A 15,548-nucleotide genomic window follows, 5' to 3' on the forward strand; every position below is an offset into this window, starting at 1 on the left:
GGGGCTGCCAAGGCAGCGGCAGCCGAGGCCCGCGAAGCAGGCCAAGCGAAAAATTCTGCCTATCCACAGCACACGATCGTGTGCCTGGTGCGGGGCCCTGACGAGACGGCGCCCCAGATCAAGGCACGTCTCGCGGGTCTGGGTGCCAAGGCCGTCGACTATGTGGACGTGACACGATACAAACCAACGGCCTATGTAAGGTGTGCTACAGCCAAGGCAGCGCAGGCGCTCGCCGAGGCGCTGGGCACTGGCGCCTATGTGCTGCGCGGTACTGAGCAGGCCGACTATTGGCGGGCTGTGCCGCTGCGTGTGCAGAACTCGGCCCGCCGGCGGAGTGAGCAGAGTCAATGCACGTAGGATGCGGAACCTAGAACAGGCCCGTGGCCCGTGCGAGAGGCACCTCGTCGGCCGGCTCGGTCGTGAGCTTTTCGCCATTGGCGTGTACGATAAACGTTTCAGGATCGACGTGAACCTTTGGCAAGGCGTCATTCCAGCGCATATCCGACTTCTTCAGCGAGCGGCAGCCCTTAATAGCGACAACGTGCTTATCGAGGCCGTATGTGGCCACTTTAGGCAGGCTCGCCTGGCTAACAAACGCCATGCTGCACTGGGCCGCGCTCTTGGGCTGATAGGGAAACAAGCGCCGCAGGTACATAGGCTCCACGGTCGGAATGCTGGCATTCGAGTCGCCAATGTTGGCCAGCACAATCTGTCCGCACTTGAGCACCATGTCGGGACGCACGGCAAAGTGCTCTGGCTGGTAGATGATCAGGTCGGCCGCCTTGCCCACCTCGATCGAGCCGATCTTGTGCGCGATACCGTGCGAGATAGCGGGGTTGATCGTGTACTTGGACACGTAGCGCTTGATGCGCAAGTTGTCGTTCGTGATCGAGTCGGTCTCCCCCTCTATGCGTAGCGGACCGCGCTCGTTCTTCATCTTGTTGGCTGTGCGCCAGGTCCGTGAGATGACCTCGCCGATGCGACCCATCGCGAGCGAGTCAGAGCTCATCATGCTGATGGCACCAAGGTCGTGCAGCACATCTTCTGCTGCAATGGTCTCTGCACGGATGCGCGAGTCAGCAAACGCCACATCTTCGGCAATGTTCTTGCTCAGATGGTGACACACCATGAGCATATCAAGGTGCTCGTCCACCGTATTCCGCGCGTAAGGGCGCGTCGGGTTCGTGGACGAGGGCAGTACATTCGACTCGCCACACACGCGGATGATATCAGGCGCGTGGCCGCCACCGGCGCCTTCAGAGTGGTACGTGTGGATCGTGCGGCCCCGGAACGATTCAATGGTGCCCTCCACAAAGCACGTCTCATTCAGCGAGTCAGTGTGGATCGTGCACTGCACGTCGTACTCGTCGCACACACGCAGACAGCAGTCAATTACATCGCGCGTCGCGCCCCAGTCCTCATGTACCTTGAGACCGCCGCAGCCAGCCTCGATCTGATCACGCAGCGGCTGCTCGCCGGAGTCATTACCCTTACCGGTAAACAGGACGTTGACCGGCATCGTGTCAGTGGCTAAGAGCATCTGGCGCACATGCCACGGGCCTGGCGTGCACGTAGTCGCGCGCGTTCCGTGCGCGGGTCCCGTGCCACCGCCGATGAGCGTCGTGATGCCGCTCGCAAGGCCCTCCTCAACCATATCCGGCGTGAGGAAATGCACGTGCGAGTCGAGGCCGCCGGCCGTAAGGATCATGTGCTCGCCGGCGATGGCCTCGGTGCAAGACCCAACGACCATGTTGGGCGTCACGTACGCCATCGTGTCGGGGTTGCCCGCCTTGCCAATGCCGACAATGTGGCCGTTTTTGATGCCGATGTCAGCCTTGACAATGCCCGTCGAGTCGAGGATGAGCGCATTTGTCACGACAGTATCAAGCACCGTGTCGGCAGGTCGGCCTGAACACTGGCCCATGCCATCGCGCAGGACCTTACCGCCGCCAAACGTGCACTCGTCGCCATACACCGTGTAGTCCTTCTCGACGACCGCCCACAGGTCCGTATCGCCAAGACGGACGCGGTCGCCCGTGGTCGGGCCATACAGCGAGTTGTAGGCGAGTCGAGAGAGCTTGAAGGGCTCAGGGCCATCTTCTGGAACGCCGGTATCGCCGCGTTCGATACGCGCCTTGTATGTGGTACCCATCTCGACAAGCGTGACACGCTTCGAGTCGCCTGGCTCGAAGCGCAGCGCAGTGCCCGCGGCGACATCCAGTTTGTAGCCACGCGCTGCCTCGCGGTCGAATAGTAGGGCAGGGTTCACCTTCATGAGCGGGAAGTGTGAGCCGACCTGGATAGGCCGATCACCCGAGTTGACCATATCGAGCTGGATGCGGCGGTACTCGGGAAAGAGCACAATTGGCGGTGCTTCAGCCACGACTGTAGTGCCGGGTACTGGGCCTTCCGGCGCCATCACTTCCGGGAACAAGTCCGGCGACGTAGGCACCGGCAGGCCCGAGCCATACAATGCGAGTTCGAGATTGCCGCGTGGCGAGCACACGGGATCGTCGACGGCGATCAGGAATGTGCCATCGCGGAAGGTAGCCTCAACCATGACCTCTTTGGTCAGCTGCGCTACACCAGGAAGCACATGGCAGTAGCCCAAAATGGTCTTGCCGAGCTGCATCATGTGCGACACACTAATGTTGCCATCGCGCGCCTTCTCAAGCAATACAGTGCAAAGTAGGGCCACGGTCTCGGTCTGGTTAAGGCGCTGGCCTCGTGCCAAGCGACTCTGCGCTAGGAGGCCAGCCTGACGCACATACAATTTATCACGCTCGCGGGGTAGCAAATGCATGGAGATAGGATCGGGCAAGCGGTGGACGTGCGCGAGATACTCCACGTGACTTGACCCGTCACCATGCTCATCAAGGTCAAGACACTGACGGGCAAAGGTACGTGCGCGGCGTGTGCTTACGCTAGAAATTGAGCTGGATGTTGAGGCGTCCGACAAGGTAGGTGGGGATTGCTTATCGTGAGATCCTGCGCATCAAGGAGCGCGTAGAGGAGAAGGAGGGGATTCCGCCCGCGCAGCAGCGCCTGATCTTTGGCGGCAAGCAGATGTATGTGCGACCCGCTGACCGCAGGGCCGACGACAAGACAGTCAAGGACTTTGGCATTGAGGGCGGCACGGTTCTGCACGTACGTTGGACGACTCACACGTAGCTGGTTCTCTCACTCCGAGGCGGGTCGGCGTTCGCATAGCTCGTACCTATATAGAGACCACAACGTCTTGCGCGCCGACGTGCCTAGCCGCCGACTGAGACGGACCGCCGCGGATCGAGGCCTTGCACCGGCCTGAGGACCCTCCTGGCCTCCACATCCACCATGGCCGACGAAACGACGGGCCCTGTGCCCCCCGCGCGCCGCGCGTCGGCGCGCGTCGCACGCAAGCGTAGCACGGACACGGGTGAAGAAGCAAAGGCTCCCAAGCAGGCGCGCACGGATCCGCCTTCGGAGGAGCCCGAAGCGAGCGAGAGCCGCAGCTCGGGCCCCCTCCAGGTCGGTGATGCGCTGCCGTCGCTTGAGCTGGTTGATCAGTCGGAGGAGCGTGTGCAAATCGCCGACCTAAAGAAGGTAGTGATTTTCACGTACCCGAGGGTATGTATACAATGCTCACGCAGGCAAATACGCCTGGCTGCACGCGGCAGGCGCAGTGCTTCCGCGATGCATACGACGACTGGAAGCAGGCCGGGTACGAAGTGTATGGCCTCTCGAGCGACTCGCCCAAGTCGCAGACGACGTGGTCGAAGAAGCTGTCGCTGCCGTACCGCCTGCTGTGCGACCCGAAGCGCGAGCTGATCGGCGCATTGACAGGCACCAAGTCGAGCACCAAGCGCAGGTACGTTCACTCACTGACCCAGCCACTTTGTCGTGGGTGAGGACGGCAAGCTGTCGCTTTCGTCCATTGGCGTCAAGCCGGGCGAGGTATGTACAGCCTACTCACGCGCAGAGCTCGAGTGCGGCGCTCGCGTCGGTGGCGACGTAGGCCACCCGAGCCCCGCGGCGATTTTCTGGGCGAGCGCCCGCTTCATAAACTGATCGCGCGAGAGAATACGTGCGTGCTGTGTAAGAAGGGGTGCGTACCTTGAGGAAGCGGTCCAGTGGGAGTTGGTCTGCGTACAGCGCACGGCCCAGCTGATAGAGTGTGTCTTCCAGTGCCAGATCCTCGGCCATGAGCTGCAGCAGTCTGGTGAGTCGCTCGGACGTACTGGTTCTCGGCGATGCTCGTAGGGCAAAGCATATGATCGACATCCGGATCGGCGCGCGCCTGCAGCTCGGCCGTCTGCTGCTGCGCCTGTTGTATCGTAGCATCGAGGCGCTCCGCATCGACCATGCACAAGTCACGCACGACACGCAGCCGCTGCATTTCGTCATCCATCGCTGGGCGCCCGCGCTCCAGATCACCGCATAGACGCTCTAAATGCTCCATGGCTTGGTTTACGGCGTCCTGAGTTTCTGCCACACTCCGTGAGAGTTTGGCGTGCACACGCGCTTGGAGCTCGGCGATGCCTGGATTTACTGGCCGCGGTGGCGTGGGAGTTGGCGCGGCGCGCTCCTCCGCGGCAGCAGGCGGCGCAGGCTTGGGCGGCCGCTCCGGCGCCGCGGGCGGTGGGGAGGGCGCAGCGGGCGGCCCTGCCGCAGAGCTCGCCTTGGGCGGGCGCGCAGGCGGCGCTCCATCGGCAGCGCTTGTGCCGGGCGCTGGTGATGCACGCGCTGGATTCTCGCGGTGCTTGGCCATGACGGGCGGCTCCAAATGAAACACGGTCTGGCACTCGCGCAGCAACTCGGTGAGAGAGGTGCCCTGGCGTCAGTCGGACCGCGTACCTCGGGCTTGCGCTCCCATGCATCCATATACGGCAGCCGAACGCGCCCATCGGGCCCGACGCAGGAGCCGCGGCATACCACCATGTTCTGTGTCGGGGCCACATACACGATGGGCGGCTCGGCAGGGTATGCGCGGGGGATCCACACATGCACGGGTATCTGGTACACTTGACCTCGGAAAGGCACAGGGAGCGTGCCGTCGAGGAGCAGGAGCAGGACGCAGCGCCCGTCATCGTACGCTGAGTCAGTGAGCGCCACGTACTGAACATGTCGGTGCGCGGCCGCAGGGTATGGTACTCGGTGAGCACATGCTCCATATCGCGCATGATGCGCGCGCGCTCCGCATACTGCATCAGAATGAGCGGCGTACCGGTGCGAGTACCTGGTCGAGCCAGCGGTGCACGACGTCGTTCATGCCCGGCGGATGGAGCGGCGATGTGGAGGGCCTCTATAGAAAGGCACTACGTTGGGGCGCGACGCATTTTCTTGCGCCGCAGCGCATCGACAAGCAGGGCCATTTGCCCCCGCACGATGCCTTTTTTCTGGCCGCGATGATTGATGAGCACCTTCGTCTTGCCAGGCGCACTGTCCTTGTCAAAGACGACGACGGTACCAGCGCGCCCCGCGCGGGCCGAGCGCCCAGCGCGGTGCAGGAGCTCGAGCGCGTTGTTGTTCGCGGCGTGCACGGAGCGCGTCGTGTGGCGCCCGGCATCCGGCAAAAATACATGGCGCACAAAGGGACCGAAGTCAAGGCCGCGCGAGAGCAACGACGTCGTTAGCAGGACGCGTGGAGCGTCCGCAGGCGGCTCGACCCCCGCGCGGTAGGACGCAGGACGGGCTAGGAACGGATCGAGCTCCTTGCTCGTGCGCGTGCGCCGGTCATCCGCCTCGCCCGTCAGCGCGACATGGTCCACTTGGCGAGCCGACAGGTACTGGCTCAGCTGCTCCACATCGCGGCGCTTGTCGCGGAAAATGAGGATCTGGTCCTTCTCGCACCCCGGCGCCGTAAACACGCGGAAGAGCTCCTTGAGCACCGCCAGCTCTTTGTTGCCGCCGGGGTCGACAAACAAGGCCTTGAGGCGCGCTGGCAGGTGGTGCAGGTGTGGCGACGCCAGGACGTGCAGGTCGGCGTGCCGCCCCTCGAGAAAGGCGCGCATAGACTGGGGAATGGTAGCCGTAACAAATACTTGCTGCGCGGACGGCGGCACGCTGTCCATAAGGCGCTGCGTGGATGCGCGGAAGCCATGGTCGAGCAATGTGTCCGCCTCGTCCACGATGAGCGCCTGCACATTGTCCCAGCCAAGGAGGCGCTCGGCATACTCGTTCAGGAACGACGGCGTAGACACCAGCACATCAGGCGAGATGGGCGCACTAGGCATGTCCGACGACGCCTCAGCGCGGGCGCGCAGCTGGGCGAGATCGTCGTGCAGATGCGAGGCGTACGCTGGCTTGGACGAGCAGGCGACGCGCAGCTTGTGCGATGCGTCATGGCTGAGTGCCTTGGCAACGTCGGCAATTTGCCGTGCAAGCTCATGCGTCGGCGCAAGCACGAGCGCGCGCGGTAGGATGCGGGGCGCCTGACCCGCTCTTACACGCGCCACATCCGCGTGCTCCGTCGCTGTGCGCGTCGCGTGCAGAGACTGGAGAACAGGCAGCAGGTATGCCAGGGTCTTGCCGCTCCCAGTCTCTGCGGCAATGATCGTATGCTTAGAGGGCGTGCCATGGAAAAAGTACGCGAGGCTGTGGGCCTGCGGCGTTGTGGGCCTAGCCTCCTCGCCAAGGAGCGCGTGTACGCGACGCACAAGGGCGGGAGAGAGCGGCGGAGCAGTAAACACGCGCTCTTTGTCCATCGGTGCCGTAGGCGAATCAAACTCGAGGCGCGGAAGCTCGCCTGGGCGCGCGAGGGGCGCCTGGCGGCGACTCGTTGCCGAGGGTGCCGAGCTTGGCGCGCCAGGCGCCCGCGCCTTGGACGTATTCATGGCCGCGAGCTTATGCTTCGAAGGCACACGCACGCCACGCGCGGGCACGTAGGCAGCCGGCACCACGACAGCGCGGCGGGGCACCACGCGCCAGGCGGGCGCCACTCGCAGCATGAGGGACGAAAAAGCACCTCCACACATGCTACATCGCTGGACAACGCCGGCCGTGCTGGTGTTTGTCTGGCTAGTGTGTGTGGGATCTGTGTGGTATTCGTGGTATCCCCAGCAACTGAGCATGACGACTGCTGTAGATGACGCTAGTGACGTGCGAGCATTTCGCACGTCTCGTGCGCCTGTCGAGTTGGCAGCCTACCTGCGCTGGGCCAAGGACCATGCCATGGCTCGCAGGGCAGAGTATGAGACAGGGAGCACGGGGATGCAGCCGCTCACCCTGATTATGGGAAACGAGGCGGGCGATTTGGACTCGGCCGCGTCGGCGATCGCTCTGTCATACGTGATGAATCATGAACAGGCACACTTTATGCATACCTATGGCGTGCCGCAGGGCGTGTATGTTCCGGTGATCCAGACGCCGCGGCGCGCACTGAGCCAGCGGAAAGAGAACCTGCATGTGTACGAGTACGTACAGGCGCCAGTGGCGTCGCTCCTGTGTGTCGACGAGCTGGGCGACTTGGCGTCGCCCGCATGGGGTCCGGGCGCGAATGTATCGTTGGGCTTGGTCGATCACCCCCAGCTGCTTGCCGCATGGGGCACCGACCGGCGCATTGTCGTCGTAGTTGATCACCACGAGGACGAGGGGCTGTACAGGGATGCACCGCTGCGCATAATTCGTGCGCCGTCGACGTCGCCCGTCGGCTCCGCAGCAAGCCTGGTGGCAGCGCTTGCTCAGGGGGCGCGCCGGGGCGCGCCGCTAGAGAGCCGCCTGGCTGATCTTCTACTCAGTGCGATTGTGCTGGATACTAGGAATGTATGTGCAGACGACTAACGATCAGCTCAAGATGCAGGAAGACGGTGGTAAAGGCACACGCGCCGATGCTGAGGCGTTTGCGTACCTTGCTCAGAGCACGACCATCGGCCGCGATGAGTCGGGGACCGCGGCGGACGCAACCTTGCTGCGCCCCACGCGCACGGCTGCGTGGAGTCGCGAGCTGCAGCGCATCAAGAGCGACGTCTCGCACCTCGATACCCATGGGCTGCTGGAGCGCGACCTGAAGGAGGTGCGTGTGCTGGCTGGGCAGCGTTCCCTGCACGTCGGACTCGCGTCCGTGCCCATATCGCTCTCGGCGTGGCTTAGCAGTGCGTACCGAGCGCCGACGCCCATGGGCGAGGTGGCTGCAGCATCGCAAGAGCAGGAGTGGGCGCGGTGGTGGGCCTCGTTGAGCGCGTTCATGGAGGAGCGGCGCCTGGACATGGCCGTCGTGCTCAGCTCGTACAAGACCGAGACCAAGAGCCGCCGTGACTTGGCACTGGCACTGCGTGGCAGTGCGTCGGAGCTTGCGAGCGTGAAGCAGGCATTGGAGAGCACAGATCTTGGACTCAAGACATGGAAGGGCGAGCGGCGTACGGAGAACGGCAAGGAGCGGGTCGCGGGCGTCGACGCGGAGGGGCGCGTGCGATCCGTGCCGGGCCTCGCGGGCGTCGTGTGGCGGCAGGGCAATACGGGGGCGAACCGCAAGGTTGTGCAGCCTGTGCTGCTGCGCGCGCTACAGCGTGCGCTATAGCCAGGTAGGACGGTGTTCGGGATCCAAGTGCACGCGTGCGAGGTCGAACATTTCGATGAATTCCTCGTCGGCGATCTTGTCGCCGGCGAAGCGGGCGTATTCCTCGAGGATGCTAATGTGGCTCCACCCCTGTAGGCGGCGCACACAGCCCATAATGCAGCCGACGCGGTATTTGCCTTTGTTGCAGTGCACGAGCATCGGCAGGTTGCGCTCGTCGAGCATGTGCGACAGGGCCAGAGCGACCTCCGCCTCGTCCATCTCGGCGAACGGCTCCTTGTTCACGTCGACGCGGTGGTGGAAGACCTGTATGCCCTGCCGACGGGCCCACTCGGTCATGTTCGCGCGATAGTCTTCGTTGGCAATGTACATGATGCTCCGGAGGTTGAGGCGCTGCAGGAACGCAAAGTTGCGCTCGTTCGGGTGCCCGCTGCGGTACACGCCGGGGGCGACCATATCGAAATTGAGCGGCGGCACCACCACATCCTTCGTCGCGGTCCGTGCGAGCATGCGCAGCGCCGTCGCGCCGTCGCCGGCGGCGCTCACGTCCATAGCGCCACGCGGTAGCGGAGCCGGGCGGACGTGCGAGTTCTCATCACGTGCCGACCCGTCGCGCCGCGGGCGCGGCGCTTGAACGCCGCCCGCCATGGCGCAGCGACCTGGCATGAGCACGTCGCGCACGGGCGAAGCGGGGCCGCAACGGCACACGCCCTTGCCTGGCATCAGTTCGACAGCATCGGCACTGCGTACACGCCGAGCAGAGACGCGTGGCCCGACCTATACGGCGGACCCGCTCGACGACTTTGAGGTGGAGACGCCCGGCGATGCGGCGCTGAACGAGCTGCCGTCCGGGATCATCATGCCAGGCGTCAAGGGGTCGCGCGCACCTCAGAGGCAGCCGCCGACCAAGAGCGGCACGGATGGCGGCGCGCCGCCGAACCGGCCCAAGCCTTTGGTCGCGCCGCTCGGCGCGCTGCGTCCCCTGCGGAATGCGCCGCCACGGCTGCCGGCGGGCGCCGGGCCAAGCCGCCCGTCGCTGCAGCTGAAGGGCACGCCTGCGCGTGTCCCGCGCTACTCGCTGCCTGTGCGCGCGGAAAAGCCGGTGCGCACGTCCAAGGTGAGCGGGCGCCATGTGCTGCTGCCGAGCGAGAGTCAGCTGGCCCCCCTGCCGGCGCCTGAGGAGCGCGGCGCAGCGGAGGATGCGGCTACGGCGCTCATGAAGCGACGTGCAGAGCAGCGCAGTGATCCGGTGTACCATACGTTTGAGCATATGACGCCGCAGGTGCGTGTCCAGACGCCGCTGCCGCGGCTCACATCCTATGCGATTTCTGCGGCACTGCACCTGCCGACCCTGCTAGCGTTCCTGCGGCGTGAACACGGCGTGCGCCCCCGCCTGTACGAGGGGTGTGCGTATGTACTGTACTTCAAGCCGCTCCTGCCTGGCTTTGGGCGCGCGACGGTGCGCAGCTCCAAGGAGCCGCAGACGGGCAGCCCTGGTGCGTCGAGCCGGCATGAGCGCGAGCTACAGCGTCACGAAGAGAGTGGCTACGTGGGCAACTACTTTGTGCCGCAGGAAGAGGAGGATATCGATACGGACGGCTACATTCCGAACGAGCTGCGTGAGGGCGACGTGGACCCGCGGCATGCCTCGCCCGCAGCGATGCCTGCGACGGAGCCGCAGGATGCGGACAGCGCTGGCGCGCATGACATGCTGCATGCAGAGCAGGACGAGCGCCGCGTGTCGGACACGCCGGTACCGGTCGTGCACATAAACGAGGCGTCGCACACGCACGAGTGTGAGGTGAATGAGCATGCACCGAGTGTGATCCGCGATGCGCTAAACATGGCCGAGCTCGTCGTGCTGCCGTACGGCGTGGTGGTCATGTTCAACTTCACGCAGGACGAAGAGGAGTCTCTGTTGGAGGACCTGATCACCTCCGGCTCGGCGCGCAATCCCCACAAGGTGTACGACCGTGAGCTCTTCCAGTTCTGCTACGACCCGCATGTGCCTGCGCCGCGGATCAACAATGACTTTTTCACGTTCCGCGCGCCGAACCACTTGCTGAAGCTGTCGCTCGCGCACGCGATTGCGCAGAGCACCAAGCTGTCCGAATTTGAAGAGAACATGCACAAGACGCTCGAAATGGCCTCACACATGCCACGGGAGCTCGCACAGACCGGCGAGTTGCACGTGAGTCGGCGTGGCGCGCTCAAAATGTCCGGCCACCTGTTCAAGCTGCGTGTGGATGTGAACCTGACGAGCGATGTGCTCGACACGCCGGACCTGTTCTGGAACGAGGCCAGCCTGCAGGCGCTGTACGATGCGATCCGGGAATACCTTGAGATGGATGATCGCATACAGACGCTGAACGAGCGCCTGACGATCGCCAACGAGCTCCTGGAGATTATCCACGAGCATCTCAGCAACGCGGCGATGAGCAAGATCACGTGGATCATCATTGTGCTCATCGTCGTGGCGTGCTTCGTGGCGGTCGGCGAAATTTCGGCGCGCCTGCTTGTGCAGGCACATAGAGGCGAGGGGCGATAGCTACGGAGTGTACACGTCGGAGGGTGCACAGCGTGCGGAAAACTGTGTGAGCAAGCGCACGTACCTCGTCGAGGGCACCACCGGCTGCAAGCGTCGCCGCCTGTGTGAGTGCAGGCACGTACCACTTCGAGAACGCCAGAGCGTGCGGCGCGCAGCTCGCCCTGAACGCGCCCCTCGCGCAGCGCGAGAACTAGCGCGCTTCCGTCACCTTTGGCGCACCGCTCATCAGCGATGACGGCAACGTGCCGTGATAGGTCGGGGCCCCACTGTGCCGAGGCCTCCGCGGCCGCCTGCGGTGTGGGCGGCCCGGGGCACACACGTAACAGGTCCCATAGCGGCGACGCATCGAGCGCGCTTTCTCCGCCGACAATCTCTGCCAGGTAGTCTGAGCGCCGCACGTCGTGGAGAAATGTGTCTACATCCAAGTCCGCATGCACAAAGAGCGCCACAGCGCCCGACACCTGTGCCATGGCCCGGGAACAAGCCAGGCGGCGCTCGCACGCGCCATATATCACGTGATGATAGCGCGACGTGTCGGAACGACGGCGAAGCACGTCCTCCGTGCGCCATGTCCCCCGAGCAGGGAGCGGCGCCCGACGCGCGTGCGCCGGAGCCTGCGGGGCAGGCTTCTGAGGACACGAGGGACTCGAGCTTCTCGCTCGCAGGCTTGCACAGTACGTACGCGCTGCTGACGTGCAGCCATTTCAGCCATGCTGAATCATCCGTGGCGCAAGCCGCTGCCGATCCATGCGGGCTCGTCCAAGTTTCCGGACGTGGGCCCCGCGGGACATGTGGCGTCTGCGCCTCCCGCTGCTGATCGGACCGTGCTGGAGCGGTACGTGGCGCAGCACAGCGCCGACTGGGACAAGCTGGACCGCGAGCGGTCCATGGCGCGAAACCGACAGGCGCCTGCTGAGCCTGGCTCGAACCGCTTGCCGCCGCTGAGCACGGTGCCACAGGTCTTTTTCAGTGGCGACTTTGATCTGGGCAACCCGTACATCTTTGACCTCGTTACGGAGCGGTACAAGCAGACGACTGCGCTCGGTGCCGAGTCTGACCCGGATACGCTGCAATACGGTGTGGTGCTGAATCAGATGCTCCAGGAGAAGCTGAGCTACTACTTGGACGTGATTGAGCAGCACCTGGTCGTGGAGATCGGCGCAAAGAGCGCGTCGTTCTTTGATGCGCTCTCGACACTGCAGCAGCTGCGCGTCGACGCTCACGACTGTCTCACGCACATGGATGGCGTCAGTGCGCAGCTCGATGCGGTCGAGGCGCATGTGCAGGACGGCCTGGACTTGGCGCAGCTGCAGGAGGAGCGCCGCGCGCTCGAGGCGCAGCATGACTTGCTCCTCAAGGTACAGCGGCTGCTGGACCGCCGCCACCTCGTCGCGCTCAGTGTACAGCATGGCGAGTACGACAGCGCGATGACGACCATGGAAGATATCCGGCAGGCACTGCAAACTGACTCCGAATTCCAGGGCGTCGCGTCGCTGCGCGCTCTGCTGCCCGAACTCGACGAGGAGCAGGCGAAAATGGCGCGCGAGCTACAGCATGTGCTGGCCGAGCTGATGGACGCTGTGGCAGTCCCCCGCGCGGCGCTTCAGGCTGTCGATGTGAGTGTGTGTGTCCCGCCCATGCCACTCGACGAGGTGCTTAGCACAAGTGTCGCGCCGCTAGCCGAGCCTGCGAGTGCCTGGGAGCCCGTGTGGGACCTCTTGCAGCGCTGCAGTGGTCTGGACGCCGCGCTGGACGCATATGCAGAGCGCATCGGCCAGCTGGTGCTAGATGGCGTGGCAGAGCGGCTCGGTGCGTATGCGCCTGCGAGTTGGGCCGTGCCAAGCGCGACGAACGAGCAGCGGACAGCGCCTGCATGGGACGACTATGTGCCCGGCCTCGCGGCGCTGCTCTATGTGCTGTGGCGCGTCGCACAGCATATTCAGCACGTGCACACAATGTGGACGGCGCGCGCGTCGCACGCCCAAGCGCAGCGCCTTGCGCATGCGACACGATCTATGTGGGCCGCGATCGAGCGGAGCATCGTGCATGTGATGACGCCTCGGCACGCCCAGCTTTCGAGTATGCCGTGGGATACGTTTGTGGTGTACCATGCGCTTGTGTGGCGCTTTGTGCACCTGGCCGAGTCCGAGGCGGGACGGCCGGGCGTGGCGCTGCGCAGCTGCGTCTTGACGCAGGCCAAGGCGTACCTGGGCACACAGCACCGGCAGCGCATTGAGCGCGCGATGCGTGCGGTCGAGGACGAGGTGTGGGCGCCTGCGCCCGTGTCGCCCGAGCTGCAGGCGACGATGCAGCGCCTGCAGGACGCGGCCCATGGCGAGGTGGCCGTCTATCTCGTGGAGCTGGCACTGGGCGGCGCATCGCCGGCCGTCCCTGCAGCGCAGGGCGAGGCGGTGCGCCAGCTCACGCTCGACAACACGCCGTTCTTTGTGGTCAAGGCGGCTGGCACCGTGCTGAGTCTCCTGGACGACTATGTGCGCCTGGTGGTCAATCTGCCGCTGTTTGCCGCCGAGACGCTGGGCTGGGTCGTGGAACTGCTAAAGCAGTTCAATTCGCGCACATGCCAAGTCGTGCTGGGGGCGGGGGCTATGCGCTCGGCCGGCCTGAAAAACATTACGGCGCGGCACCTGGCGCTCGCAGCACAGACGCTCTCGCTCATGATGGCGCTACTGCTGTCTTTGCGTGCGCTGATGAAGCGGCACCTCACGACCTCGCAGGTGGTGCTGTTGGGCGACTTTGACAAGCTGCAGCGCGACTTTCGCGAGCACCAGTTCGAGATCCATGCGAAGCTGGTGGCCATTATGGGCGACCGGGTGCATGTGCACTGCAGGGCGATGGCACAGGTCGATCTTGGCGCGGGTTCCGGACCCAGCTCGCCTATCGCCGACCTTGTGCGTGAGACAGGGACGCTGTATCGCGTCATGAGCCAGTACCTGGAGCCGAGTGTCGTGGAGGCCTCCGTTGCGCAGGTCGCGCGCGATATTGATACGCGCATGGCCGTGGCTGTATCGGCCGTGGATGTGCGCAGCACCGAGGCACACAAGCGCCTGCTCGGCGATTTGGAGTTCCTGGGCGAGAAAATGAAGGTGATGTACCCCGCATGGCAGGGCGAACAGCTGCAGCAGGCAGCGAAAGGCAAGACGCCCAAGCCTCAGCTTGAGATGCGACGTCCTACGGGCGAGCCACTGGGGTACCGACCGCGCCGCAGCCTGGGCAAGCGGCCACCGTCGACGCAGTCGCCGCAGCTTGAGTCGATGGAGGCGTTCCAGCAGCCGGCTGCCAAGGAGCCAGAGGTGCCGCCCGTGCCGGCCAAGAACGAGGGGCACACGGCTCCTGCAGAGAAGGCTGAGGCAGCCAAGGCTGAGTCGTCAAAAGCTGAAGATGGCAAAGCCGAGCCGCCAAAGGCTGAAGAAGCCAAGGCCGAGCCGCCAAAGGCTGAAGAAGCCAAGGCCGAGCCGCCAAAGGCTGAAGAAGCCAAGGCCGAGCCGCCAAAGGCTGAAGATGCCAAGGTCGAGCCGCCAAAGGCTGAAGAAGTCAAGGACGAAGAAGCCAAGGACGAGTCTGCCGGGCATGCAGCGACGGAGATCCAGGCTGAACCGAAGGCAACTCCCACAGTCGCTCCCGCTGCCCCGGCAGAGGCGACAGGAGCCACAGCGAGACTGTCTCTCGAGACCTCTTTAGTGTCTACGCCGAATACGCGTCCTGAAACGCGTGCGGTGACCGATGCCCCGGCTGCGTCACCTGTGTCGCCCACCAAAGAAGGACGACGGCCGCGTGTATCTCTGGAGCAGCGTCTCGCCGAGGCCGCCAAGCGTCGCGGCATGCAGCGGTCGTCGCCGGTCCCGAGTCCGGGGCCGCCGAGTCCTGAGAAGCCCACGGCGCGGAAACTGTCGCTGGCTGAGCGCCTCGCCGGCGCTGCGAAAACAGAGGCACGCGCATCGGAGCCAGCGCGTGGTGAGCAGGCAGCGCAAGACCGAGACCGGCCGGCTCGGCCATCCCACGAGCCAGTGCCAGCCGAGTCGTTGGTGGGTCCGTCTCTCTCGGAGGACGGCCAGGCGGCGTCTGTGCCTGAAGAGGCTAACGTGGCTCAGCCTGAGGCTCCCAAGACAGAGCTGGGCCCTAACGAGGCCATAACAACCGAGACAGTGGCTGAGACGGCAGATGCCGCACCTGCGAAAGCCGAGCCGATGCCTGAGACGCACGAGACGGTGGCCGGTAAGACGGAGGGGGAGGCTGACAGGTCCATGCCCGTGCGCGAGGGCAACGCGCCCATTGCCACGTCGACTGAGGCGCCCCGTCATGACGCTGCAGAGCTGGTTGCTCGCGATCAAGCGCAAGCTCCAGCTACGGAGACAAGTAACACGGAGACAAAAGCGCCTGCTGCATCCGAGACGAATTCCAACGAGCAAGAGAGCGCCTCACAAGGTCCGGCGGTAACAGCGGCGTCTATGGATACCAAGGAGACAGGCGCAGACTAGCGGAGCCCGCCGA

The 15,548-nt window shown here is 64.5% G+C and overlaps 7 protein-coding genes across 7 annotated transcripts; 4 read left to right on the forward strand and 3 right to left on the reverse strand.

Annotated features, from left to right (window-relative positions):
* Window positions 1-367: 367 nt before the first annotated feature.
* MSY001_3168 (uncharacterized protein) lies at window positions 368-2,803 on the reverse strand (the record flags this gene model as incomplete). Its single annotated transcript, XM_018885060.1, has 1 exon — window positions 368-2,803. One exon carries the CDS (start codon window positions 2,801-2,803, stop codon window positions 368-370), a length of 2,436 nt encoding a protein of 811 aa, XP_018741658.1.
* A 530-nt stretch (window positions 2,804-3,333) lies between these two features.
* MSY001_3169 (uncharacterized protein) lies at window positions 3,334-3,994 on the forward strand (the record flags this gene model as incomplete). Its single annotated transcript, XM_018885061.1, has 4 exons — window positions 3,334-3,606; window positions 3,630-3,847; window positions 3,870-3,933; window positions 3,959-3,994. The coding sequence occupies 4 exons, from the start codon at window positions 3,334-3,336 to the stop codon at window positions 3,992-3,994; spliced, it is 591 nt and encodes a 196-aa protein (XP_018741659.1).
* On the reverse strand, window positions 3,945-6,926 carry MSY001_3170 (uncharacterized protein; the record flags this gene model as incomplete). The annotated part of the gene is made up of 5 exons (XM_018885062.1): window positions 3,945-4,143; window positions 4,218-4,774; window positions 4,834-5,006; window positions 5,096-5,294; window positions 5,364-6,926. 5 exons carry the CDS (start codon window positions 6,924-6,926, stop codon window positions 3,945-3,947), a joined length of 2,691 nt encoding a protein of 896 aa, XP_018741660.1.
* A 121-nt stretch (window positions 6,927-7,047) lies between these two features.
* Window positions 7,048-8,494, forward strand: MSY001_3171 (uncharacterized protein; the record flags this gene model as incomplete). Its single annotated transcript, XM_018885063.1, has 2 exons — window positions 7,048-7,740; window positions 7,766-8,494. The coding sequence occupies 2 exons, from the start codon at window positions 7,048-7,050 to the stop codon at window positions 8,492-8,494; spliced, it is 1,422 nt and encodes a 473-aa protein (XP_018741661.1).
* On the reverse strand, window positions 8,489-9,043 carry MSY001_3172 (uncharacterized protein; the record flags this gene model as incomplete). Its single annotated transcript, XM_018885065.1, is given in 2 exon segments — window positions 8,489-8,623; window positions 8,639-9,043. 2 exon segments carry the CDS (start codon window positions 9,041-9,043, stop codon window positions 8,489-8,491), a joined length of 540 nt encoding a protein of 179 aa, XP_018741662.1.
* A 94-nt stretch (window positions 9,044-9,137) lies between these two features.
* MSY001_3173 (uncharacterized protein) lies at window positions 9,138-11,039 on the forward strand (the record flags this gene model as incomplete). Its single annotated transcript, XM_018885066.1, has 2 exons — window positions 9,138-9,740; window positions 9,774-11,039. 2 exons carry the CDS (start codon window positions 9,138-9,140, stop codon window positions 11,037-11,039), a joined length of 1,869 nt encoding a protein of 622 aa, XP_018741663.1.
* A 568-nt stretch (window positions 11,040-11,607) lies between these two features.
* Window positions 11,608-15,535, forward strand: MSY001_3174 (uncharacterized protein; the record flags this gene model as incomplete). The annotated part of the gene is made up of 2 exons (XM_018885067.1): window positions 11,608-11,713; window positions 11,748-15,535. 2 exons carry the CDS (start codon window positions 11,608-11,610, stop codon window positions 15,533-15,535), a joined length of 3,894 nt encoding a protein of 1,297 aa, XP_018741664.1.
* Window positions 15,536-15,548: the final 13 nt, after the last annotated feature.

This window comes from Malassezia sympodialis, genomic scaffold, assembly GCF_000349305.1.
Source record: "Malassezia sympodialis ATCC 42132 genomic scaffold, msy_sf_19, whole genome shotgun sequence".
Classification (NCBI taxonomy): Eukaryota; Fungi; Basidiomycota; class Malasseziomycetes; order Malasseziales; family Malasseziaceae; genus Malassezia; species Malassezia sympodialis.